We start from the raw sequence: 24416 nt of genomic DNA on the forward strand, positions 1-24416 counted from the left end.
CTCATCGGTTTTATTGAAGAATGGTTTACAAAAACCAGGTCAGGTCAGCTGGCGCAGCCTAGAACTGAGGAGGTGAAACAACATAAAAATGCCAGTGGCAAAACCATCCTTAGAGCAAAGAAAAATGTCACGTCAATGTACATGTTATGTTGAAACAGAAAAACACCTTTGGCTTGACCCTAATTCGATCACACACCCATTAGACATATTTATTGATAAAATCATATATTCTCCTGTCCAATCTTTTACATAAACAGTTTATGCTATTTTCTGTCTAACAGGTAAATACTGCCCAGTAAGAAAGTATGGAAAAAATACACCAAGAGGAGAGCGCTGGAATGCCACTGTGCATCACAAAGCGACAGCTAAAGTAGCGCTGTCATATTGTCATATTTCAGGAGGGGGACAAAAAAAGAAACTCCCCGTATTTTGTAAATGTCAGGTCGAGCAGACCGCTAGAGGCCACACTTTTGGGGGGAGCAGCACGTCACTGTGCCCCTAAAGGTGTCATTCGTTTCAGGTGCTGCGTGCGCAGCAAGAGTTTTCCCACTGTGACAAGAGCTTTGTAATAAGGTAACCTGGCTGCTTTGGATGAATTAAGCGGGGCGGCTGTGTGTGTGTGTGTTGTGTGTGTGTGTGTGTGTGTGTGCGCTGGGAAAGTAAGAAGTGAATTATGCACAACTGGACCTGACCTGAGAATAGTAAAGTTCACAGTGTGGAGATCAAAAGTAACATAAGCCAGTCTGTTGCAGTATGGTTTACAGTTAGCATATACAGAAGAACATTCAACCGAAAGAGACTGATTGGCACCTCTACATGCATCTGGGATGCGGAACTGTGTTGAAGTGTGTTGTTAACAGTCCTGCACATACAGTACTTAGGAGAGAATACTGCATGAGTTCAAGGTACAAACTGTCCCCTAAACACTATGACAGTAAGCTGTCTATGACACCAAGATCACAGTCCATGGAACTACAGGCCCCAGTGGATTGTGGGACATGTTCACCGAGTCCACCACCAGTGAGGACAGAGTACTGTGAGGGAGACAGAATAGAGTGGAGAGAGTGCAGTTGGAATTACGAAACTGAAAAAGTGTGTGTGTTAATGAAGGAAAGAGGCTCAAACAGAACAGATGGACTGAAGAGTGTGAGGGTGAGATATGAGTCCAATGAAAGTACGACAAAGTCCAGAGAGAGAGAGAGAGAGAGAGAGAGAGAGAGAGAGAGAGAGAGAGAGAGAGAGAGAGAGTGAGTGTGTGTGTGTTTGCGTGTGTGCGTTCAGAAGTACATGTCCTGGAAGAGGTTCTGTCCCATCTCGATGTAGGCTTCCTTCTCCTGGGCGCTCATCTGTTCCACCAGCTCGGGTCGCTGGCTCACCTCACGGTACGAAAACGCCCTCCCCCCCACCATCACCATGGGCTCGTCATCGCCCACCTCCTCAAACTCTTCGTCATCCTCGTCCTCGTCCTCCATCTCCGCCCTGCGACGCTGGGAAGCGGCCGCCGCGGGGGGCGGAGCCATGGGCGAGTCCTCGTCCGACTCACTGGTGTCGCTGTCCGAGTCGCTGGCGTTGGCGGCGGAGGAGAGCGCCCTGGCCGCCGCCCCGGCTCCACCCCCGGCCGGCCCGGGTCCGCCCCTCTTCTCGTGAATGAGGAGGGCGCGCATGACTTCCTCGTTCTCATCCGATTGGGCGGCGCTGCCGCGGCCGGCCACGCCCTCCTGGGTTCCCAATAGGTCCTCTCCAGCTGAAAGGTGAGATAATCACAATCACAAAAGAGATGAAATTAATCTTCCTGCTCATCTAACCATCTAAGTTTCTCTGTCATCTAGAGTGTCTACTACAGTAGACCTAACTCCATAGACATTAAAGCTGTCTCCCTCTATAACCAAATCCCTCTTCATCAACTTAAAGGAGTAGTTTGGCATTTAGCATCATAAGCCCTGTTATAGGGTTATTTACGATCATATACAACAGGTAATTTACAAATTTTGACAGACTGTGCAGTTCTGAGATATTATTGCTCATTCACAGCTTGGTACATAATGGATCTCTATGGGCATATAGATGCCCATAGAGACCCATTACATGGTTAGCTGTGACATGAACAATGAGCACTAATATATCAAGAGTGCACAATTGGTCAAAATGTTTATAAGGACCGTTGTATATGATCGTAAATAACATTACAACAGGGGTTATTATGCTAAATACCAAACCACTCCTTTAACTCTTAAACACACGGTGTCAAGTCCAGTTAGCCTCTTTCCAAGCTCCAGTCTATTTCCACACAGGGAGGTCTAACGGCCTGTAACAGGGAACGCACACCTCCGATAAGAGGCATGGACCGCTCTTTCCACGAGACAGGCTTTTATTGATGGTCCCTACTTTCTCAGCCTGGTGCTAATCAAGCTACCGTTTGCTTCACTTCAGCAATTAGGGCTCTGTCTGCAAGCCTCACAAACCTGGCACCTCCATGCTGCTGGGCCAGGAGATAATGCTAGCTGGAGATGATTCGTGGGGCTGGAGTATGTTTGTGCGTACGTGTGCGTGTGTGAGAGGGAGAGAGAGAGAGCTGGGGTCACCTGAGGAGGATGTGGCCCTATGGCAGTGCTATTGAGTGGATTCTGGTGAACGCACTGTTAACTGGAGGTTGTGCAGCAGGGTTTGGAGAACAACCAAGTTTAAGGAGGAGAGAGGAGGCAAAAAGGAGTGGCCAGTCAAAGCCTGAGGAGGCTGAGACCAAGGCTGCGTTCAGAATTGCATACTTCTACTTTTTACTACCAGTACGTACTAGGGTTGGGCGATGTGTACTCAAATATGACCTCACGATGTGCACATCCAAACATCGCGATGGACGATGACATTGTCCTATTGTGGTTTTAAAAATAAAAATAAAAGCCTAATCCTATAGAATAGCCCACTGATTATCATTATTTCATAGGCCTATTACTTATGCATTTACACTGTATTCTTTGTCTTTTGATTAAGGTAGGCAAAGCTACCTTTTAATTATAAAACGATAACCGTGAATTTCATAATATTCTCTATCTTTATGTAGGCCTATAGGCATCTTGGTTTCAGGTCCCATTGACAAGTCTAGGTTCTGATTGGCTCTTTCTAGGTCAGTCAATCTAAACCTGCCAATCAGAAATAGGTCTTAAGCTTGAAGAAGGGCCCTATGATTTCAGCAGACAGAATCGCCGAATTAGTTAGCCTAATAAACTGTAAAATGCAGAACTATTTTTCTGTAGCCTAAGGTCGAGGTTATGTCTGTCATAATATTTTTTTTTGCAATGAAACAAGTGATTTTATGTTCAACAGATGAATGACCTGTAGTATTCTATGGCATTGTGTTATTTATTGACAGCTGGTTCGTTTAGGACCGTGCGAAGTAGCTAACTGGACTTATTAATAAAAAGCCCTATGGTCTGTAATAGATAAATTCAAAGCCATTGTCTTGAGCCTGTCTTATAAAGTAAGCAGCTGTCCTCTGTTCATTGCCTTGACCCCACTATCTCCAGGCCTTCTCTTTGACTTTATGGCAGGAGACCTCACCAGGGGTCCCCTCCTCCCAGCTATCTTTAATCTCTGTAAATGGTTACTTCAGATGTTGACCCTCAGACCTAGTCTGACCTACTCACTGATAATTGGCTAGTATAGTATTTGCATATGCATGTCACAACCATACTGTTTATAATGCTCTGTTTTGTTGATTATCCCTGCTCTTGGTGGATGTTCCTTTTCTCTTTGAGCCCAACTTTGCAAACTCGTTAACTATTTGGAGTAAAAGTAACCAGCTTGGCAAAGATGAACCTTGGCATTCTCGACTACTCTTTTCTTAATTATTAGAATAAATCAGGTCTCGTGGCAGTTTGCAGAGGAGTGGCAGTTTGAGGAGAGTTGAAAGGTCATTTTTGTCATGGGAAAAAGGTAAGCCTAATAATTAGGTTAATGCTATATTATTGTAACAGCGCAGTATTTATTTTGCATTAGGCTAATCATGGTAGGCTACGTTTGATAAAAGTTTAGATAAAGACGGTCAAATCTGAAGGCGTAGGCCGAGTCTTAATAGGCTAATGGAACATTACACACGGGCTGCTGAACTGCATTCGATACAGATAATGTACATTTTGCTATATAATAATGTAAATTCTAATCTGTAAAATTTTATCACACAGATTATGGTAAAAAATATGTTAATCTAATAATTTTAATTAAGCAGAAACAACGCTATATATTAAGCAACTCGGGTTGCTGCCTGCCTCTAGCTCCAGTTTGCTGGATTCTAATTCTTCAAGAGGGACACAATATGGAAAATAACTAGCAGGGACTAATTCATTGCACAAATATAATACCCAACTGTTCATTTTGGCAGCCTAAGTGTTTAAAAAGTGTCCTGCAATGATTTTAACACGATGTAATAATCCATCGCATTTTCTCAACCATCGTATTTAGCTATTAAACATCGGCGATGCATGATGACATTGTTCATCGGCCCAACCCTAGTACGTACTACAGCTGTCCCAAGAACAACGTGCTTTGCACACAGTATGCATACAAGTGGGACATACTACTTTGTCATAACATTGCGCCTTGAAATTTGTCTACATCCATCGCAGTCCATTAAGTAACATTCGTCCACAGCTGTCGCGACTCGCACGTGACGGAATTTCCGCTGCGCACAGGATTGTGGGTCAGAATAGCCAGAAAAGCATGCTGGCTTGCATATTGCGAAATACGACGGTATTTTTGCCATACTGCATGTGGCATGCTATGTATTGGAACATACTACATCCTATTTTGGCATACCACATAGTATGGAAGAATGCGATTCCGAACGCAGCCCAAGCATGAAGAGCCAGACTGAGTGGAGAAAACAGAAATGGAACAAAATAGAACAGAAAAACATCCAGAGCACGCGCGCTCTCGCTCTCTCTCTATCCCTTCTTCTCTCTCTCCCTCTGTCTCTCTCTCTCCCTCTCTCTCCCTCTCTCTCCCCCTCTTCCCCCGGTCCCTCGAGACGACTCACGGTTCTTGGCGGCGTCGGGCTCGCTGTAGCTGCCCCCCTGGACGGTGCTCTGGGTGAGCCACACCGGCCGCTCCCGGGGGGCCTTGGCGTCGCTGGCCTGCCGCCAGTTCTCCTGCTGCTCCTCCATGCTGATCACCACGTTCTGGGTGTACAGGTCGGCATACGACGAGCCCTTGGAGGACCAGGCCTCGCGGTGCGGCCCGCCGGCGGCCCCGGCCGCCGCCGCCGCGCGATCTCGGCTGAGGAGGGCAGGAGAGAGTCCAATCAAATCAAACTTTATTTATAAAACGCATACGCATACACAAAGCCAGCGCAATGCGCTTTACAGAGAGAAAGCGGGGGAGTGTACATACTGATCCTACTAATTATCCAGAGGGAAGCAAAAACAGTTCATCCATTTGAGCCAATGTCGTAAAACTGTGAAGGGGGAGGAGGAGGAGGAGGAAGAACAGTCGGCTCGTGGCAGAGAGAGAAAACATAACTCGCCCCTGAACACAGGAGTTTGTTTGGGGAGCTGTCACCCGTGGATAGTTCAGAGAGACTGGAGGAGGCATGCAGGTGGTTGCTTAAGAGCATGTGTGTGTGTGTGCGTGTATAAGTGCGTGTTTGTACTGTATGTGTATGTGCGTGAGTGTGTGTACGTGTGTTTGTGTCTGTGTTGTCATAGAAATTGTAGTTTCACGTTTTACCACCTCCTTTGTAATTCACCACCTCCCTCAACCTTTCACATAGACAGGATGACCTCTTCAGGAGGTCAACACACCTAGACGTTGTCTGCTCCAGAATAACCATCCTTTGTCCCTTAGTCCCTGCAAGAATTACCGCCTTTTCTTATGTCACGTGTATTCTCGACCACTGTTGTTGACGCCTGCCATTTAATATGATGTGTACAATGGGTTAGCCAATCACATCCTGGAAGCGCCATACCTGTGTATTGCTTGAATATAAGGCCGCACAAGACCAGACTGGGCACTTCACTTGGATAAACCACTCATATGCGTTGTCCTGAAGTCCTTGCGCTCGTATGTTTTTCTCAATAAACCAGACTCTTTGAACGAATCTTGGCAAATCCTTTTTGACTAGATCAGTTAAAAATCTTCTACAGTGTGTGAGTAGGTGTGTGTGTGTGTCTGTGTGAGTGTATGTGTGTGTGTATGTGTGTGTGTTTATATGTTTATGTGTGTATGCGGGTGTGTGTATGTGAGTCTGAGTGTGTGTGTGTATGTGTGTGAGAGAGTGTGTGTGAGTCTATGTATATGTGTGTGAGTGTGTGAGTCTATGTGTGTGTATGTGTGTGTGTGTGTATGTGTGTGTGTGTGTGAGAGAGTGTGTGTGTTTGAGTCTATGTATATGTGTGTGAGTGTGTGAGTCTATGTATGTGTGTGTGTGTGTGTGTGTGTGTGTGCGTCCGCCGGGCCCACCTCTGTTTGAGGGCGGGGATCTCTGCGGGCTCGGGCTCCAGCAGGTCGTTGGACAGCTTGACGTCCTCGGTCTGCCGCAGCAGCACGTAGATGGGCTCGATCTGCTCGTTGAAGCGCGCCACCAGCGTCCGCGCGTCCTTCTTGGGCACCGCTGACTCGTCCTCCTCCACCTCGGTCTGGCAGAAGGTGCAGCGGAACGTGCCTGGGGGGACAGGAAGACAGGGGAGGGGAAAACGGACGAAGGTGGGTAAATTAAGTCTGAGCTTCAACAACTTTTCCGGTCAACTGTGGCAGACCTGAAGAGGAGCAACATATGCTCCTCGGAAAAGAGGGAGAGAGAGAGAGAGAACAGGGGTGCAGGGAGGGGGGGGGGGGGGGGGGGGAGTTGAGGTTAGGGGCCCCAAAGACCCTTAAACTCAGGGGCCAAAAAAGTGACGTGACACAGTGGCACACATGCCCCTGTCCCAAATTTTGGGAGTGTGTTGCAGGCATCAAATTCATAAATACGTGTATGTTTACAAAGTAAAATAAAATACATTTCAGCAGTTTGAACATTAATGTAGTGTCTTTGTACTGTATTCACTTGAGTATTTGGTCGATAAGGAATTGCGAATCATTGAATTCTGTTTTCATTACAATTTTAGTGATTTTCACCCAGCAAACTTTTGTGAAATTGGGGTGTGAATGAGATTAAGAGAAAAGAATAAGAGTGTGAGAGAGAAAGAGAGAGAGAGAGAGAGGGAGAGGGAGAGGGAGAGGGAGAGGGAAAGGGAGAGGGAGAGGGAAAGAGAGAGAGTGCGCGAGATGGAGAGAGAGAGAGAGGGGGGGGGGGGAGAGAGAGAGAGAGAGAGAGAGAGAGAGAGAGAGAGAGAGAGAGAGCATGAGTAGCAGGTCTCCTGAGCAGGTGCAGGTGGGGATTTGCATGGACATGGCTGCTGAATAATGTATGGGCTGTGGTACGCAGATAACACTGAGAATGTGCACACTGCCCCACTAGAGAGATGATTTCAACTCCCTCCCACCAACACAACACAAAAGCAATCTAAACACACACACAGAAAACAAGCACACACACACACGCACGCACAAAAGACACAATTCTCTGGATTATAGAATAGGTGTGTTCTTTTGGAAGAGTAAAGTGAAAAGAGCAGTTGCGACCTGGTGTGTGTGTGTGTATGTATGTATGTATGTAGGTGGGTAGATAGGTGGGTGGGTAGGTAGGTAGGTAGGTAGGTGTGTAGGTAGGTGTGTAGGTAGGTAGGTGTGTAGGTAGGTAGATAGGTAGGTAGGTGTGTAGGTAGGTGTGTAGGTAGGTAGGTAGGTAGGTAGGTAGGTGGGTAGGTGTGTAGGTAGGTAGGTAGGTTGGAAGGTAGGAAGGTAGGTAGGTAGGTCGGTGGGTAGGTAGATAGGTGTGTAGGTAGGTAGGTGGGTAGGAAGGTAGGTGGGTAGGTAGGTAGGTAGGTGGGTAGGTAGGTAGGTGGGTAGGAAGGTAGGTGGGTAGGTAGGTAGGTGTGTAGGTAGGTTGGAAGGTAGGAAGGTAGGTAGGTAGGTCGGTGGGTAGGTAGATAGGTGTGTAGGTAGGTAGGTGGGTAGGAAGGTAGGTAGGTAGGTAGGTGTGTAGGTAGGTAGGTGGGTAGGAAGGTAGGTGGGTAGGTGGGTAGGTAGGTAGGTGGGTAGGTAGATAGGTGTGTAGGTAGGTAGGTAGGTAGGTAGGTAGGAAGGTAGACACAGTAGGTAGGTATGAAGGTAGGTGGGTGGGTAGGTAGGTACAGTAGATAGGTATGTATGTATGTATGTATGGGAGCGTGTGTGTGGTGTGTGCGAATGGTGTAGCACTCTGACCGGTGCAGTCTCTGTGTCCGTGGCGCTCTCGGCCTGCTACTATGATCCCGTCATGGACGGAGCACGCGTGGCGGCGCTGGCGTTGGACACAGCGGTGTCAGAGAGCGCTGACTCACCAGCGCTGTGGCGGGGGACCGGAAACTCATCCCGCACGCCATGGGACACCCCAGTGGGCTTTCAGTGGAATACACACTCACACGCATAACTAGGCCTCCCCTGCTACACACACACACACGCACACGCACACACGCAGTTGCCCTCACCCCCTGCTATCATGGTCCCGATTAGGCTAGACCAATATGGATGGACATTCAAGGGTGCGCACGCCACACGGCGCACACACACGCGCGCGCGCACGCACACACACAGTCTTCCCACCCAGAAGGAGAGAGGATGTGGACGGAGCCATCTGGTCCTCAGGCTATTTTCAGTCCCTCTGATGGCAGCAATTCCAGCATGAGTAAAGACCCCCCATCCATCGTGTGTTTGTGTGTGTGTATGTGTGTGTGTGTGTGTGTGCAATATGTGCCCGTGTTTGGGCATGTCCTGAGTAATATCTTTTACAAAGGACAGAGGCCTAATCTACAATATGTTTTGAGAGAGAGAGAGAGAGAGAGAGAGAGAGAGAGAGAGAGAGAGAGAGAGAGAGAGAGAGAGAGAGAGCGCCAGCGAGTGACAGAGTTTTGCTAATGACTAGCTGTCAACCCCCATTGGCTTTTCACCAGCAGAACTTAGATAACTTAAAACTATTCACACACCCTCACAGTGCTGGCTGCCCTTCCAATGTCCTTTGTAGCAGACAGAAAAGGGGCAACTTGACAGAAAAAAGCAAGAAAAACAAATCAGAGAAAACAGAGATAAACAGTAATTCCCCATATAAGAGACAGGCGGTGTGATCTGGCCGCAAATCCCTCTCCCAGAACACTCCTCTATTATGCTCAGAAACGGAGTCGGCTTTTATACTTCCACCCTGCCGCTCCCCTGCGCCAAGACATTAAGAGCAGCAGAGGGCAATTGACACCACCCTCGGCTCTGTATTCAGAGGGTGTGGCTGTCTGTAGGGGGCTCTTTGAGAGCAGGGGAGGACAGAAAATGGCCGCCGCTTATTTGGCAGGGTTGACAGAGAGGGGGAAAGTCAAGGCGCGTTTGTCGAGTGACACCTCTCTTATGGGGGCGAGCGACAGACAGGCAAGGACTCGAGGCGTCACGTTGTCATGTCACTGCCAGCGCAGGAGAGGGAGCGAGTGGAGAAGGGGAGAGAGAGGTGACATGGAGGCCAGGATGGTAGAGGACGAACTCCACAGAAAGAAGAAAACAGATCGACTGCTTGAGGGGTGACGCCAACTGGCACCTAGCTCTCTTGAACTCCTTCACCGGAAATGCCTTGCTACCTGCAGGGTTTTTCCTGCATAGAGGATTTTTTAGCACCCCCAAAAGAGATTTTAACCAGACCCAAAGGAAGATCACCAGTGCCAAAAATTGAGAATAAAACTACCAATTCAAATCCTCTCCTAATGTGTTTGATAGCTTGTTTCAAGTGCAGCCCATCCCTCTTTCTTGCATTGTCCATGGTTTGGACCACTAGTAATCGAGAATTAATAGACAGGTTATCAGTATCTTAAACATTTTATCTTCATATCCACTTTGCGTCATGTCAGGAGATTTCCCGCGATTGTGAAAAGTGAGCTCAGTCAGAATGACAGCAAAGAATGTAGGCCTATATGCTGGTAGGCTACTCAGCATAAAACAGAGGTTTCCCCAAAAAACTGTGTGCGCATCATCCCCCAAAGATGTCTTCTATGCCTTCTGGAGGTTCCTGTCAGATTGCCTTTGCTTAGTCTAGATCAGCAGACTAATGCAGACAGTATCCCACCCCACTTTAACCTCCCTTTAACGTCAAGGACGAGAAGAGAGGGTGAATAACGAGAGCTTTGGATTGGATAGGAAGACCAGCCCACAGAGGGAGCCCCTGAGACTAACTTCAAAGATAGAGACCAGTGGGAGAGATTAGCACGGGAGGAGAGACCAAAAAGGAACATGTTACGTAAATCAAAAGCGAAAGACAGATGACGGCGGGGGGGTTATGCACAAGCAACATCACTATAGACTCCAACATCCTTTACAAAGCAACACCGCTATCCTCTAAAGAAGCAACCGCTCAATGCTCACAGAGAGAGACAGAAGAATCCCTTGTCTTTGTTTTTTATAAGACAGGGCCGCTGTCATTTCAACATAATCATAGACTAAAAACTAGGAGCTGGCAAGCCTGGGGAATCATAGACACCAGCCTTTCTCCCCCATCAAAAGCCCATGACAATTACCAGTGTGACACAGAGAGAATGGTATGTTGGAAAGCTTTTGTCACTTGGCAGTGAATAGAACTGGAACCGTGGCTTCTAATTACAACTCATCTGTCTTTATAAGGGTAAGAAAATTTGCCTGTGTCCCTCTTTTCCCTGGTCCCTTTTTGGGCTTATCAAATATGAATAGGGTGGCCCGGAATTGTAAGAATTCTGCCACGGGTTGTTTTGTGACATCTCTTTTGTGAAGCTGGAACATAAGTGGTGGTTGACGGAGAGCAGACCAGGTGGAATAAATCGCAGGCTGCCCACTGACTAAAGGTTGGAGCAGAGGATGGCTGAAGAGTCAAGCCAATTTGCGAGAACTTTTTGGTATGCTGAGGGCAGAAGCTTTAACCTGCGAGCTAATGAAAGGGTTGGTTGAGAGTTTAGTACATTCTGTCTTGAACATTGTCTGAGAGTCTAGTAGGCCTGTGTAGTGTGGAAATAACACTACAGTACCATGTGATTAATTCATTGCTAGTCTGGAGGCTTCCCTATTGGTCGATGTGAGATAAATAAAGAGCAGGCTAAGGATTAATGTGCTGCTGGAAGCAGTTGGGAGTTTCTGTTCAACTCAAAACTATACTGAAAAAGAGAGTATGGAACTCAGGTGATGTCTTAGTTTTCCTTGTCTTTCAACTATATAGGTTCGCTGTTCTTTGGAAGTGCTCAGCTATGGAATGTACCACGTTCTGAATCCCGACCCTCTCTGTGTTTTGATTGATTTTTCCTCGCGTTCACACACAAGCGCACGGACACATGCACACACGCACACACAGGTAAGAAAAAACAAGATCGTCCATCTAGCAAACTACGAGGTAAATTGAGCACAACCTTTAAATAAGTAAGCCTATTGCGCAAGAACCAACAAGACCAGGGGCTGTATTGAGGCGGTAAGCAATGAAAACCCAGATTAATATTTGAGGAGGAAGAGGGGTTGTGGAACAGACTCCTGCAGAGTCATCTGTTATTCCCTGTGATGCGGTGTTGAGTGTTGCTTGTCCAGCACAAAGCCAGCAAACAGATTGGCTAACACGTGGAGTCAACCAGTCCCAATGTCCAGCCTACACCCTCAAGCCCTGAGCCACCTGGTAAAGTGGTTGAGTGCGAGAAGCTGCAAGAGCTCGACATGGTATAAAAAGGAATGGGACAGCACTTGCGAAATCCTGTTACGTTGACGTCAAAACATATTTCTTACTATTGTGGGTTTGGGACTTTTTATTTTACTTCTCGATTGTATGTTATGTTTTTCTTGTCGGCCTACGTGTAAATTAATTTGGGGCGGAGTCAAATCCTCCTTACATTATCACAACCCTCTGTGTTACACTCAAAACATTTCTGTTCAACTTGTTGAAATCATTTTTTCATTTTGTGGTCATAAGCAAACTACATTAGGCTTCTGCCTGTGATTCTTGTTTGTGATGAATCCAAAAGTATTTACTCAAGAATGACAACACACATTTTTGCACCTCACAACTCTCTTCATATTCATGTTGGAAATCTCAATTCAAAGAACACTGCACCGAGATGGATGATTAATGTCACACAGCTTTTAACTGGGGAATCGTATGATTTAGGGCAACAGAAATCGATGTAATTCATAACCATAGTCTAGATATTTTCAAACAAATCAAATTACATACCCATGGGGTTGATAACCTATACATAATAAAATATTGAAACCTACATAATTCTAAGGCTACTTGTGCAGATAAAGTTCAGCTGAAAACATGAAAACATATTTTGTTTTGTAACGTGAACGTTAGGGTTGGTTGTTCTGTCCGTGCTCGTTTATTGGATGTTCTTCAGATAACCCTGTATATCACATCACAACGATATGAACTGCAGACTTACGGTAAGGGGGCATAAAGGGCTCAAAATGTCTGCCAGAGAGCCCTCATGCACTTGAAAATTTGACAATGGGACAGCCCTAAGCCCTCACGCACTTAGTGGGAACGCGCCTCAAAGTCTGAGTCCGTAAGGGTGGACATTGTGAATGGGCCGATGCTCTCTCTGTTAGACCCAGCCTGAGCCTATAGGTGTTGGGTTACTACCACAGATGCAGGAGTTGATACTGCAGAGAGGTGTAGAGACAAGAGAGATAAACCGGGGGGGCAAGGAAGAATTCAAGAGAAATACAGTGTAAGTGAAGTGCTGACAAAATCAGCGTACTGTATGTCGCTAGCTATATTGCATCGAGTTACTAAGACCCTTAATTAGGTTAGTGTCTTGAGTCGATAGGAAGGACATACGGTATGCTTTACACCCAAATTGTGCAACCATGTCTGAGTACTTGGGACAGGGACAGGATATTGCTGATGACTTTGGGTTTCTCTCTAACTTCGACAGTCAAAAAACACTAAAATGAGGACAAGACGAGGGTATGATCTTCTGAAAATATCCTCCAATTACTGAAATCTGCTGAAGATCTCCTTATCAGTCAGACACACCTGCCCAATCAAGACAAAGATCTGCTTATCTGCCGCACACACCCCACCCAATCACGACAGAGATGTACTCATCTGCCCCAGACACTGGCCCAATCACGATAGAGATCTACCTCTCGATGACAAACCCTCATCCAATCAAGAGAGAGAGGAGACATCTATGAAAGGGCCACGGTTCGTCAAGGCTTGTGCCCCTGCTTGAGAAAAGTGCAGTCCAACACTTGGCCTCATCTGTCGCTCTTCCTCCGGCTTCAACCATTATAATCAATGATGATGTTGATGACATTAAAGCCTGCTGAGAGCAACTTCACAGTTTTCTTAATCAATGTCCGGAGACGCGACAGAACTGCTAAAAGGATCCGCTCTCTATTCTGTATTTTCTCCCCAGCCGAGTTTGGCAGGAGTCCCACTGAAGCTAGTCATTAGGTCTGGGGACTTGGGAGTTGGTCGAAGGCAGCAGCCTCGAATGTGAAGACAAAAGACAGGATGTGCTTTCAAGACGACTTCTGAAAACTCTTTAATTTTTGTCACATGCAAATGGCAAATGCTAGAGGTGCTAGACATCCTTTGCCACGTCCGCCAAATGACTTTGCAGACACATTTTTATGAGGAGAGAGCCTTGACTACATACAGTACTAGGCCCAGACACATTATAAAACTAAACTGCACTCGAGCCAAGTACTATTTTATTGAGAAAACACACATTTCATGTTCAAGGTATAGTCCCGGGTGCATGTAAAGACCTAGTAAATGACTTGACCATATGGGTGTGAAATCCGTTGTACAAGTGCACGCTTCTGAGGATGATACTGCAGTAAAAAATCGACTTTTCCAAAATGTGCACAGGGCGAGCTCAACGTGAAAACATGCAATGGAGAGAGGGAGTCATTGCTGCTCTCTGGTGGTCGCTCGGAAGTGTTGAGAAAAATAATGAGTGAATCCGCCTCGTAATTCGGATCTACTCCAAAATCAAATCAGCACCAGGTTATCTTGGGCTGAATATAAGTACCAAGTATGAACGTCATAAGGTTATTTGTTTTTGAGTTATGGTGCGAACATACATACCCACCCACCCACACACCCACCCATAGACAGCAGCGAACACCCTACTGGCATGCATCACGGCGGCACAAGAAACATGTTGTTTTTGTTGTTGCTGTTTTTTCAGGACTACGCCATTCGTCTACAGGCTATGGACATGATACCTACTTGCTCTGTTCCTTTCCCAGCTTCTCTAGTCAGTCTAGTCAATGGTGTTTGTTGTTGTCTGCTGGATTTGTAGACAGGCTGAGTTACACTTCTCTGATCGCTTCCACATTTTGTATCCTAGCAACAGCTATTGTTGAGAAAGAGTGACAGCAATAAGCTTCACCTTGACGGAAAAGACGATCAAGGCCATTGAGCAAATGGTGAACGCAAAGCAGAACTAAACAGCTCTTATCAGACAAACCAGACCGCAGATGGAGGACTGCTGTTGAAACAACGTAGGCTAGTTCCAGACAAACTTCTCAACAATACAGGTCTAAACAAAGGCCCTGAAGATAAACTTGGACGGGTGCCCATAACATGATTTGAAATGAATTTAATCGTAATGGACGTAATGCTGTCTGGATTCTGTCAATAAAACTGGCAAGAGACTAGCAATACTCTTCTGTCCTGTCACTGGTGGTGCGCTTGCTCTAGATACCCATGGAAATCTAGACCTACACTAGTCTCTACCTCATGTGAAAAGTGAAGAAACACACACACAGTAATGGATATCTACCAGTGCAGCGGAAGGGAGAATGTGATGTCATCTGTTTTGCAGCATTGCACTCTGGACAGGTGCCAGTCCTCCAGGAGAGGAAGAGAGAGAAGAAATGAATAAACATGGGAGTGATAAATCCGCCTTCCTGTTTTCCCCTCTCTTAGCGAGGACCTCTATCTATGGATGAGACGTATGGAGCCAGGCCTGGTGTTGCGTTTCTATCTGTGGCCAATTTGGAAATTTGGCCATTACTGTATTGCTGTTGCCCGTATGGACTCCTGGTTGGCTAATATGTTTCTTGGCACGCAGACAAAGGAGAAAAAGGCCATCCCCGGTGCCATGTGCTAATCTGAACCATCATCAAGAAGCCAACTCTCCAAATTGCTCTGTAACAATGTTTTTCTCTTTGCACAAGGAGAGCTGTGAGGTACGAGGCACACGGCTGGCACACATCCGCAGCACAAATTGTTATTCAAGGGCACTAGTTCCCGCTTCGAATTACAAAAGCCATTTACAGACCCAGCTAATCTAAACGCCTAAAAAGGCCCGAAATGTTCCCCCGCAATCTTTTCTCGAAAACCATTTCCACCCTAAGTGAGAAAGTATCCAAGCTAAATTGATGCGAGAGAGCTGGAGAGATAACAAAATGTTCCCCGACTGTGTATAAAATCATGTGTTATCGTCAAAGTAATCAGACAGCTCTCCCACTCACTGTCAACATCCCATCAGCCTTCGATGGCTATGTGAGATCCACAGCCCACAATAATGAGACTAAACCCGTCAAACGTCTGTATAGCAGCTATTCAAGAGCCCATTACCTACCACTATTCAAAAACATATCCACATACGCCTAATATACTGACTCACATGATGACTCATGTGGGTACAAAATACATTTGTTGAAGTGGTAGATAAATTATAGGCCTGCATTGTCAAGTCTAAATTACAGACCTACATCATCAACTCACAAATGAGGAGTGTTCAGAGATAAGTGCCCCTCCCCCCTCCCCTCAATGAGAGTTCTAAGAGATTGAGTAAGATTGAGTTTTTACTTGTTAAACCTGGTAAACTAACTTGGGAGGCGCAGAGTGATGGAATGCAGGTGTAAAACAAGTCATTTTGGCGTCTTTGCGCCTATGCTGTTGGGATCATGTGCCTAACTGGCTCTGGCTTCAACTAAACTCTGATCTTTGTGCAGTCGACTGGTTCCATGCCCAGAGGCTGGGTTGACTTCTCTCTGGCATCGTGAAGCCTGGGCCCCGGGCCGTTGGCCAGGCCCTGGCATGGCTCGGTCTCCAGCTGTACTGGCGGCTCCAGAGATATCCCGATGTTAGTGCTAACAGCCGATCTGTGTGTTTGGGTGAGGGTGAAATATCCCAGCAGCATATGTATAGTCCTCACAACGGCGTACCCCGGTACCAGCCAGCCAAGACTCAGTTATAGAATGACGGGCCTGAAGGAGCTGTGCCGTGTGTGTGTGTGTGTGTGTGTGTTCTCTTTTATTTTCTCTCCAATCTCAGTAAATAATTCTGGGGGAAATGTGTGTGTGGAAGGGGGGGAGGGGGGTACTGAACTGCAGGTTGGATGAATTATACATGACAGGGACCGCTGAAAGGAAATCTAGAGCCTCACCGCCAGCACACACTGAGCGTCATACACAGTGTATATTGGGAATGGAGGGGTGAGAGACTGGGGGAGCGGAGAGATGAGTTTGGGGAGATAATCCCAAGCGGTGCTGTAGGACTGGATGTAGACAGGAGACTTCACTCCCATGGCGCTGTAGAGGAGATATACTGTAGCCGAGATATTTTCTGATTACACACATAAGCATATGCTCCCGAAATTTAATCTGTGTGACCTTGAAATATCATTGAGAGCATTTGTGAGAGTGAAAATAGTTGTTCTGGTGCAACCTGCCCCCCCCAATCAAACGTCCCTTTCTCTGTACATTTTCTAGTTAGTACACTGACACTCAGTATGTGTCTTGTGAACTGACAGTAACCATTCTAACCAATCAAACGTGAGCTTGACGTTCTTACCTTTAATGCTGCTTTTAGATTGGTTAATATTTGCCTTCAATCACTCCCTTTCGCGGCACTCCACTGTCACGTGACAGAGAGCTAACCCTAACCCTAACCTCCTCCATCACCATCTGGTACGCCACCGCCACAGCCAAAGACAAGGCCAGACTGCAGCGTGTCATCCGCTCTGCTGAGATGGTGCTTGGCTGCAACCTCCCATCCCTCCAGGACCTGCACACCTCCAGGGCCCTGAAGCGGGCAAGAAAGATTGTGGTCGACCCCTCCCACCCCGGAAGCAAACCCTGAACCACTTCAGTCCGGCCACTCCCCCCCTCTGTCCAAAAGCGGTTTCTTTCCGACTGCAACCAGACTCATCAACAAGGCCCGCATTCCCCACTCACTCAGACTCTGCAGCATTATCAGCATTATTCGCACAATGATTTGATTACATTGAATAGGATTACATTGCATATAAGGGATCATATTGTACTTGTCCCACTGCTTTTTGCACTATTGTACTTTGCACTGTGCTGTCATTTGCATTGTCATTTCCACTGTCCTGCCCTGTCCTTGCTACTTGTCTATTGTGTATAGCCCAAAACAAATTCCTACTATGTCTGAAAACCAATCAAGCTTAATAAATCTGACACTTTAACTAATGTTACAAAATGTTTAGCTACAAGATGCTCCTCTTCACACGTGTCCTTCTAAAGAGGAGAGAATCTGGTAAAAGTAGCATGCAGGTTTGCTGTCTCGCCGGCTAACTGTTATTCCAGTGAGTTTGTCATGTTAACTTGCCAAGTAAGACGGGCTACATTTTAGATATGGAACTCGTTTTCATACGTATTACAAAGGTGATTGTAGAAAGAAAAGCAATATTGTGATTTGAATCAGTGTAGAGAGTCCTCCGCTGGAGACGCTGGACACCTCGCTCTCAGTGCAGAGATGGATGGAAGAGGGAAAGAGAGCCAGAAGACCACATTTTAAAGCTCCTTGATATTGCTTGGTGGTGGCCTACCTCCTGTTTTACTACTTTCACCATTTTATGTTACTTGTATATCATACTGTTATACTGTAATGTTACTCAGTTGGTTGGTTGGTTGGTCGGTGGACAACAATTTACAAGTGCAATGCTGCAGTTGTCCACTGGACCGTGTGTGGGTGTGCACAATTGTGGCACCCCAGCTGTTACTAATCCACTCAATGGACAAGAGAGGAGAAGATTCAGCCGGATTGAAAATGCTTGTAGCCTACTCTATAACTTGCAAGTGGTCACAGCTATTGCGAATTTGTGCTCGTTTATCAATTAAATAAAATATCTACATAGACAATATAGCCTAGTTGGTGTTCCTCACATTTTGGTGGATGCTCCTACACTTTTTCAGGTGCTCCTACATTTTTGAAGTTGGGAGCACCAGTGCTTCAAGTAAAAAAACAAAAAAACAATGTAATTTCGAGCCCTGCCTATATGACCTGTACACTACAGTAAGTAACAGTGTAACATCAGTCTGGCTCAGAGCATTCAGACATATCATCCGAGGTCCCATTTCTCTATTCAAAATGATCTGAGCATGCACTGCCATCTGGTGGTAGAACCTATTATTGATGATGCCTGTGGTGTATGTGCCTAGTGTTGATTAGACTGACTCAAGAGTCTACTCCTACGACTCCTCTACACCTGCTATACCCAAAACTTCAATTTTACTTAACTACCCCGCCCCTTCCTACTCACCCCCTCTCCCTCTCTCTCTCTCCCTCCCTCTCTCTCTCTCTCTGCATCTCCTCCTTCAATCCCTTCTGGTCCCATTTCAGGCCCTTATCCCTTCCTTCCGTCCGTCCGTCCGTCTCCCCCTCCCTCCCTCCTCACCCGTCATCCTCCTCACCCATTATCCTCCTCACCCGTCATCCTCCTCACTCTTCCCCTCCCCCATCCAGTCCTCATCTATCCTCTTCCTCACCCGTCATCCTCCTCACCCATCATCCTCCTCACCCGTCATCCTCCTCACCCGTCATCCTCCTCACCCGTCATCCTCCTCACTCTTCCCCTCCCCCACCTAGTCCTCATCCATCATCCTCCTCACCCGTCATCATCCTCACTCTTCCCCTCCCCCATCCAGTCCTCATCTATCATCCTCCTCACCCGTCATCATCCTCACTCTTCCCCTCCCCCATCCAGTCCTCATCTATCATCCTCCTCACCCATCATCCTCCTCCCCGTCATCCTCCTCAACGTTTCCCTCCCCTGTCCAGTCCTCACAAATCATCCTCCTCATCTGTCATCCTCCTCACCCGTCATCCTCCTCACCCGTCATCCTCCTCACCCTTCCCCTCCCCTGTCCAATCCTCACAAATCATCCTCCTCACCTGTCATCCTCCTCACTCTTCCCCTCCCCCATCTAGTCCTCATCTGTCATCCTCCTCACCCGTCATCCTCCTCACCCTTCCCCTCCCCTGTCCAGTCCTCATCTATCATCCTCCTCACCCGTCATCATCCTCACTCTTCCCCTCCCCCATCCAGTCCTCATCTATCATCCTCCTCACCCGTCATCATCCTCACTCTTCCCCTCCCCCATCCAGTCCTCATCTATCATCCTCCTCACCCGTCATCATCTTCACTCTTCCCCTCCCCCATCCAGTCCTCATCTATCATCCTCCTCACCAATCATCCTCCTCCCCGTCATCCTCCTCACCGTTTCCCTCCCCTGTCCAGTCCTCACAAATCATCGTCCTCATCTGTCATCGTCCTCACCCGTCATCCTCCTCACCCGTCATCCTCCTCACCCTTCCCCTCCCCTGTCCAATCCTCACAAATCATCCTCCTCACCTGTCATCCTCCTCACTCTTCCCCTCCCTCCCTCCTCACCTGTCATGGGGTCAAACAGCTGGTTGGCCTCCAGGTCGGTGAAGGTGCTGAAGCAGCAGGGGCAGCGGAAGGACGCCCGGTTGGTGGAGTCGCGCTCGTCCGTCTCGATGCGTCGCCGCATGTGGTCCAGCTTGTACTTGACGACGTTGACCAGCAGCCGGTAGTTGATGAAGTAGTAGTTGTGCCGCGTCGTCTTCCCGTCCGGCGCCGTCTCCACCCGCATGCGGCACTTAACAAACTTGTCGCCCTTCAGCGTGTTGAGCACCGAGCGCAGCTGCTTGCGGTCGAACTTGAGCAGCTCCAGCATGTCCTCCTCGCGCACGCACGGGTTGCGGATGAGCACGTCTAGGGCCAGGCCGTGCTCCACCCCATAGAAGCCCCGGACCACTTGTTTGGCGAGGCGCTTCAGTGCGGCGGGGACCTCCGTCAGTAACTCTGGCTCTGTCATGTTCAACAGCTAAATAAGATGGTGAAGCTACAGCATAAGGCGCTCGCGTAGAGGTGGTTTAGGAAGTAGGTGCAATGCTAGAATGGGATTATGGTGCTCTGACAAGAGATGGCGAATTTGGAGTACAGTCAGAATATGTAGATGGGGAAGTGTATTGGTTAGGTGAGTGAGTAGACAAAGGCTTATAGGAGAACAGCAGTAAGTCAGGGGAGGGGATTTTAGTGGGTAGCAAGGAAGGGTTCTGAAGTGAGGAAACCCCAGGAATGAGTAAAGGTTGTCTTCTTTGAGGTGGAGCCTAAAGGGGAAAAAAAGTTAAAGGCATTAAGTTGCATGAGAGTCGAAACTTTTCGCAAGGTGAACCTGAAACTAGACTAATAAACTGAAACTAAGACACGACATGGTTTAGGCGAAGCCACATGTTAATGGCTATGGCGTTGGTCGATTTGGGTAACGCGTGAGCTAGCTAGACGTGCTGCCTGGAGTCCTTCCTTGTAGAGGCCATCAAGTTATTAGCTTGGGCTGCTGGTAAACTGACTTTTACTGTCACTTTAACGACAGGACCAGAAAACGAAAACTCGCAACACCTGCAGGACAAGCAAGCAAAACAGCTAACGTGAACGTTACCAAGCTAGCTAACTACATAGCTGACGTTAGCTAGCAGCATGATGATGTGCAAGCTTTATCTCTAGCAAACTATGTAGCAAAACGCAGGTTAACATTTGATTGAATACAGAAAGGCGGTCATACTGGCTAGCTTTAGTTATTCGTTTACGTATTCAATCCGGTATTCAAGTAGAAAGGCAGAGGCTTACTTTAGTAACGTTTGTTTTCTGCCCGTCAACTTCGTTCGTGCTTCAGACTCTTGGATACTCCGGAAGGGAAACCCGGTAAACAAAAGGACGTCCAATCGACAAACAGCATTATCTTCAACAGTTGGGGATAATCATTCACTACCGGGCCACGGCTTTCTCACAAAAATGGCCTCTCTTGATAGAGTGAAAGTGTTAGTTTTGGGAGATTCGGGTTAGTATTGCTAATGACAGTTGTATTTTCATGTGTCTGTGGTTTAGTTTAGTCGGAAAACATGTTGGTTGAGGTAGCTGTCTCCGTGTGCTGTTCCCCATACCATTAGCCAGCTGCTAGCAAGCTCATTTAGCTCTAGACTACAGTACTCTACCCACTCGAGCCAGTAACTACTGATTTGTGCTGCTAACGTTAACTAAAACAGGGGAAAGCGTGTAATATTCTGAATTAGTTCACTTCACTGTTTGCTCTTTGAGTAGGAGGCTAACGTAGCCCCTTCCTGGGGAATCAGCGTGGCTAACGTTAGCAATATAGGAAGCAAAAGAACAAGAAAAGCGCAGCAAATGCATTTTATATCTTCTGTCCGGTGACAGGTGTGGGGAAGTCGTCATTGGTCCATCTGCTGTGTCAAAACCAAGTTTTGGGAAACCCATCATGGACTGTTGGTTGCTCTGTGGATGTACGGGTAAGGATAGCAGTGGCCTACTGGTATAAGTGATTTAACCAGGATGTAGGCTGTCCCTTTTTATTGGCCAATGTTGGTAGCACTTACTTGACAATATTATTAAAATCTGCTTTTCCATTACAGGTGCACGACTACAGGGAAGGTACCCCAGAGGAGAAGACCTTTTACATTGAATTATGGGATGTTGGAGGATCTGTCGGAAGTGCCAGCAGTGTGAAAAGCACCAGAGCTGTTTTCTACAATTCTGTCAATGGTGAATCCAATACTTCTGAGTTAAAGGCATGCAGAAAAACACAATTTAATGTGAATGGACCACTAATTCAGATTTTTAGTACAGTGTACAACGTACAGTGAAATGTTACTGCCGACTCCATGATGTAATCTAAGAAATTACAAATAATTACAAATGACACAAAAAGTATTCAAATAAAGGCATGAATGTATTATGTGTGTTGCTACATGCTATAAATATAAATAACCACAGGGGATATACTGTCATCTGTCATATACACATACACTAATGTAATAATGTTTATGGTATTTTGTATCTTTACAGGCATTATTTTAGTTCATGACCTGACAAACAAGAAATCCTCGCAAAATCTATATCGCTGGTCGCTGGAAACCTTGAACAGAGACTCATCACCAACTGGAGTAATCATATCAAATGGGTATGTACTGTATGTCTGATTGTCTACAGCTGTAACCAAAAACATAGCCTGAATTAATTCCTTTTTACATATATAAGCAGGTTTGAGGGCCATGTGGACTAGACTAGGTGTACTTACTCATGTAGTCCTTGTGTGTGATTGCCTCCAGGGATTATGACAGAGAGATGTTTGCTGAGAACCCAGTGCCTTTGTTGTTGATTGGCACCAAGTTTGACCAGATCCCAGAGAACAAGCGTAATGACGTTCTCTCTCGGACCACCTTCCTGTCAGAAGACTTCAATTCAGAGGAGATCAACCTGGTAGGTCAACAGTCTCATAGTCCACTGTGGCCATTGATTTGGCCAAGGATTCTGTCACTGTTATATGTGATTCACTGTGATAAGTATTTACTGTAAGCCATTGAAATTGTTTTGTTATGGTGCGTTTGTTGTGTTAAATTAAATGTTGGCTGTTTTTTTGCCTCTTATTGCAGGACTGCACCAATCCAAAATACCTTGCTGCCGGTACGTCAAATGCTGTGAAGCTGAGTAGATTCTTTGACAAGGTAAGATGTTCCGGGGGCCCGGAGGAATGCTACTGTACCTTATAACCTCATGCAACTCATAGAGAAGGCCCACTTTTATGTGTATTGTTATATGTTTCATTAAATATTTGAATGCATATGTATTTGACACACGTCACTTTCTGTCCCATCTGTTTAGGTTATTGAGAAGAGATACTTCACCAGGGACCCAAGTCAAGTAAGTCTTTGTTCTTTCAGCCTCTGAAATGGTACAATTTTACCGCATCCATTCTCAGCTTTGAAACACAACACTATCTATCCTCTCTCCTCATCAGATGACAGGTTTCACAGAAAGGAAACGGTTTAACTTCAAAAGCCTGCACTATGACTGAGCATCAGACTACGCTGAAGCCTGCACTATGACTGAGCACCAGACCACGCTGAAGGAACAGCCTGTTATTACAACAACCTACTTGTGTGCATCCTTTCCCATTCTACCCTCCCTCTCTTTTCCTTTGTCTGCCTCTCTCCCTCTCTATCATGATGGTCATTCCTGCTTCAGATACTGTATAGATTATCAAGAGGCAGGTTTCACCACAACTCACAAATAGGATGGGAACAGCTTTATTGCATGTTTTAGAATTTGTGGTGTTGATACATACACATGGGAATTTGTGACTGTGTACTGTTCACATCTTTAAGCATGAGGTTGAAAAACATATTTTTTTTATTCTAAACTAATGCTAAGGGAATTCAGTCAATTATCAGATTGTTGCTATATTAGCAAATTGATTGTATATGTTGTGTGTACTCCCAATAACAATCGGAACAACATTGGTTTTACATTTGTTCAGAAGAGACAGCTCAGCTAATTTCATTCAATGCAGAAATGGATAGTAGATAATAGACTAGTTACATAAGGTATACATTGTTATTTTTTCCTCCCAAAGTATGAATATGAATTATGAGCTCATACAACTAAGGAATCTTTTGTGCCAAACAATGCCTGCTCATTAAAGCAGACAACCTACTCCAGCACAAACTGGTGCATAGAAGATTCACCAGAATCCAGGAAATGAAGTGTTTGGTGCTCAAAATGTCATGTGTCCCTCCCATATGTGCAGAACCCCGTCCCAGAAAATAATTCCAACGTTCCATGAGCCTTTTTTCTTTTATTTCTCGAGAGTAAGCTCTCATGTTCAGCAACGTCAAGAAAATGCAGTACATCATGTAAAAGTATAGCAAAGGTGTAAAACAAGAACAGTAGTACACTTAAACCAATAAAAACAAAGAAATTACAACAAGAACAACAGTAGTACACTTAAACCAATTAAAATAATAAAAACAAAGAAAATACATTTTCTAAATTATTTAAAAATCATTGAAAACTGCAGATTGTGATAGTATATAATATTAATAGAACTAAAATGACCAATGGATGCCGTACTGTATTATTTATAATATTAATTAAATAAATTGTGCTAATGTTTTGAAATAAAGTCATTGATGTCGGCTCAACACAGAGTGCATAAGAGAAATGGTTTTAGTTGGTAATTAATATATGATTATAAGCTCTATCTAGATGAACTTC

General features: G+C 46.0%; 2 protein-coding genes across 2 annotated transcripts; one reads left to right on the forward strand and one right to left on the reverse strand.

The window, feature by feature from the left end:
- Positions 1-43: 43 nt before the first annotated feature.
- On the reverse strand, positions 44-21072 carry gtf2e1 (general transcription factor IIE, polypeptide 1, alpha). Its single transcript, XM_084443299.1, has 5 exons — positions 20976-21072; positions 19716-20458; positions 6451-6652; positions 5030-5268; positions 44-1744 (listed from the first exon to the last, which is right to left on the reverse strand). The coding sequence occupies exons 2-5, from the start codon at positions 20161-20163 to the stop codon at positions 1278-1280; spliced, it is 1356 nt and encodes a 451-aa protein (XP_084299425.1). The 5' UTR covers positions 20164-20458; positions 20976-21072; the 3' UTR covers positions 44-1277.
- Positions 21073-21130: 58 nt separating this feature from the next.
- On the forward strand, positions 21131-24251 carry rabl3 (RAB, member of RAS oncogene family-like 3). The gene is made up of 8 exons (XM_084443629.1): positions 21131-21186; positions 21561-21652; positions 21776-21905; positions 22209-22323; positions 22472-22622; positions 22796-22867; positions 23025-23063; positions 23161-24251. Exons 1-8 carry the CDS (start codon positions 21141-21143, stop codon positions 23215-23217), a joined length of 702 nt encoding a protein of 233 aa, XP_084299755.1. The 5' UTR covers positions 21131-21140; the 3' UTR covers positions 23218-24251.
- The last annotated feature ends 165 nt before the right edge of the window (positions 24252-24416 follow it).

Source organism: Borostomias antarcticus, assembly GCF_949987555.1.
Source record: "Borostomias antarcticus genome assembly, chromosome: 9".
NCBI classification, from domain to species: domain Eukaryota; kingdom Metazoa; phylum Chordata; class Actinopteri; order Stomiiformes; family Stomiidae; genus Borostomias; species Borostomias antarcticus.

Coding starts and splice junctions, on each gene's coding strand:
- rabl3 (XM_084443629.1), top strand. CDS start 21,141: ATGGCCTCTCTTGATAGAGTGAAAGTGTTAGTTTTGGGAGATTCGG. Junction 21,653..21,775: donor GTTGCTCTGTGGATGTACGG/GTAAGGATAGCA, acceptor TTTCCATTACAG/GTGCACGACTACAGGGAAGG. Junction 21,906..22,208: donor TTTCTACAATTCTGTCAATG/GTGAATCCAATA, acceptor GTATCTTTACAG/GCATTATTTTAGTTCATGAC.
- gtf2e1 (XM_084443299.1), bottom strand. CDS start 20,163: ATGACAGAGCCAGAGTTACTGACGGAGGTCCCCGCCGCACTGAAGCGC. Junction 5,269..6,450: donor ATCCCCGCCCTCAAACAGAG/GTGGGCCCGGCG, acceptor TGCCCTCCTCAG/CCGAGATCGCGCGGCGGCGG. Junction 1,745..5,029: donor GCCCGACGCCGCCAAGAACC/GTGAGTCGTCTC, acceptor CTCACCTTTCAG/CTGGAGAGGACCTATTGGGA.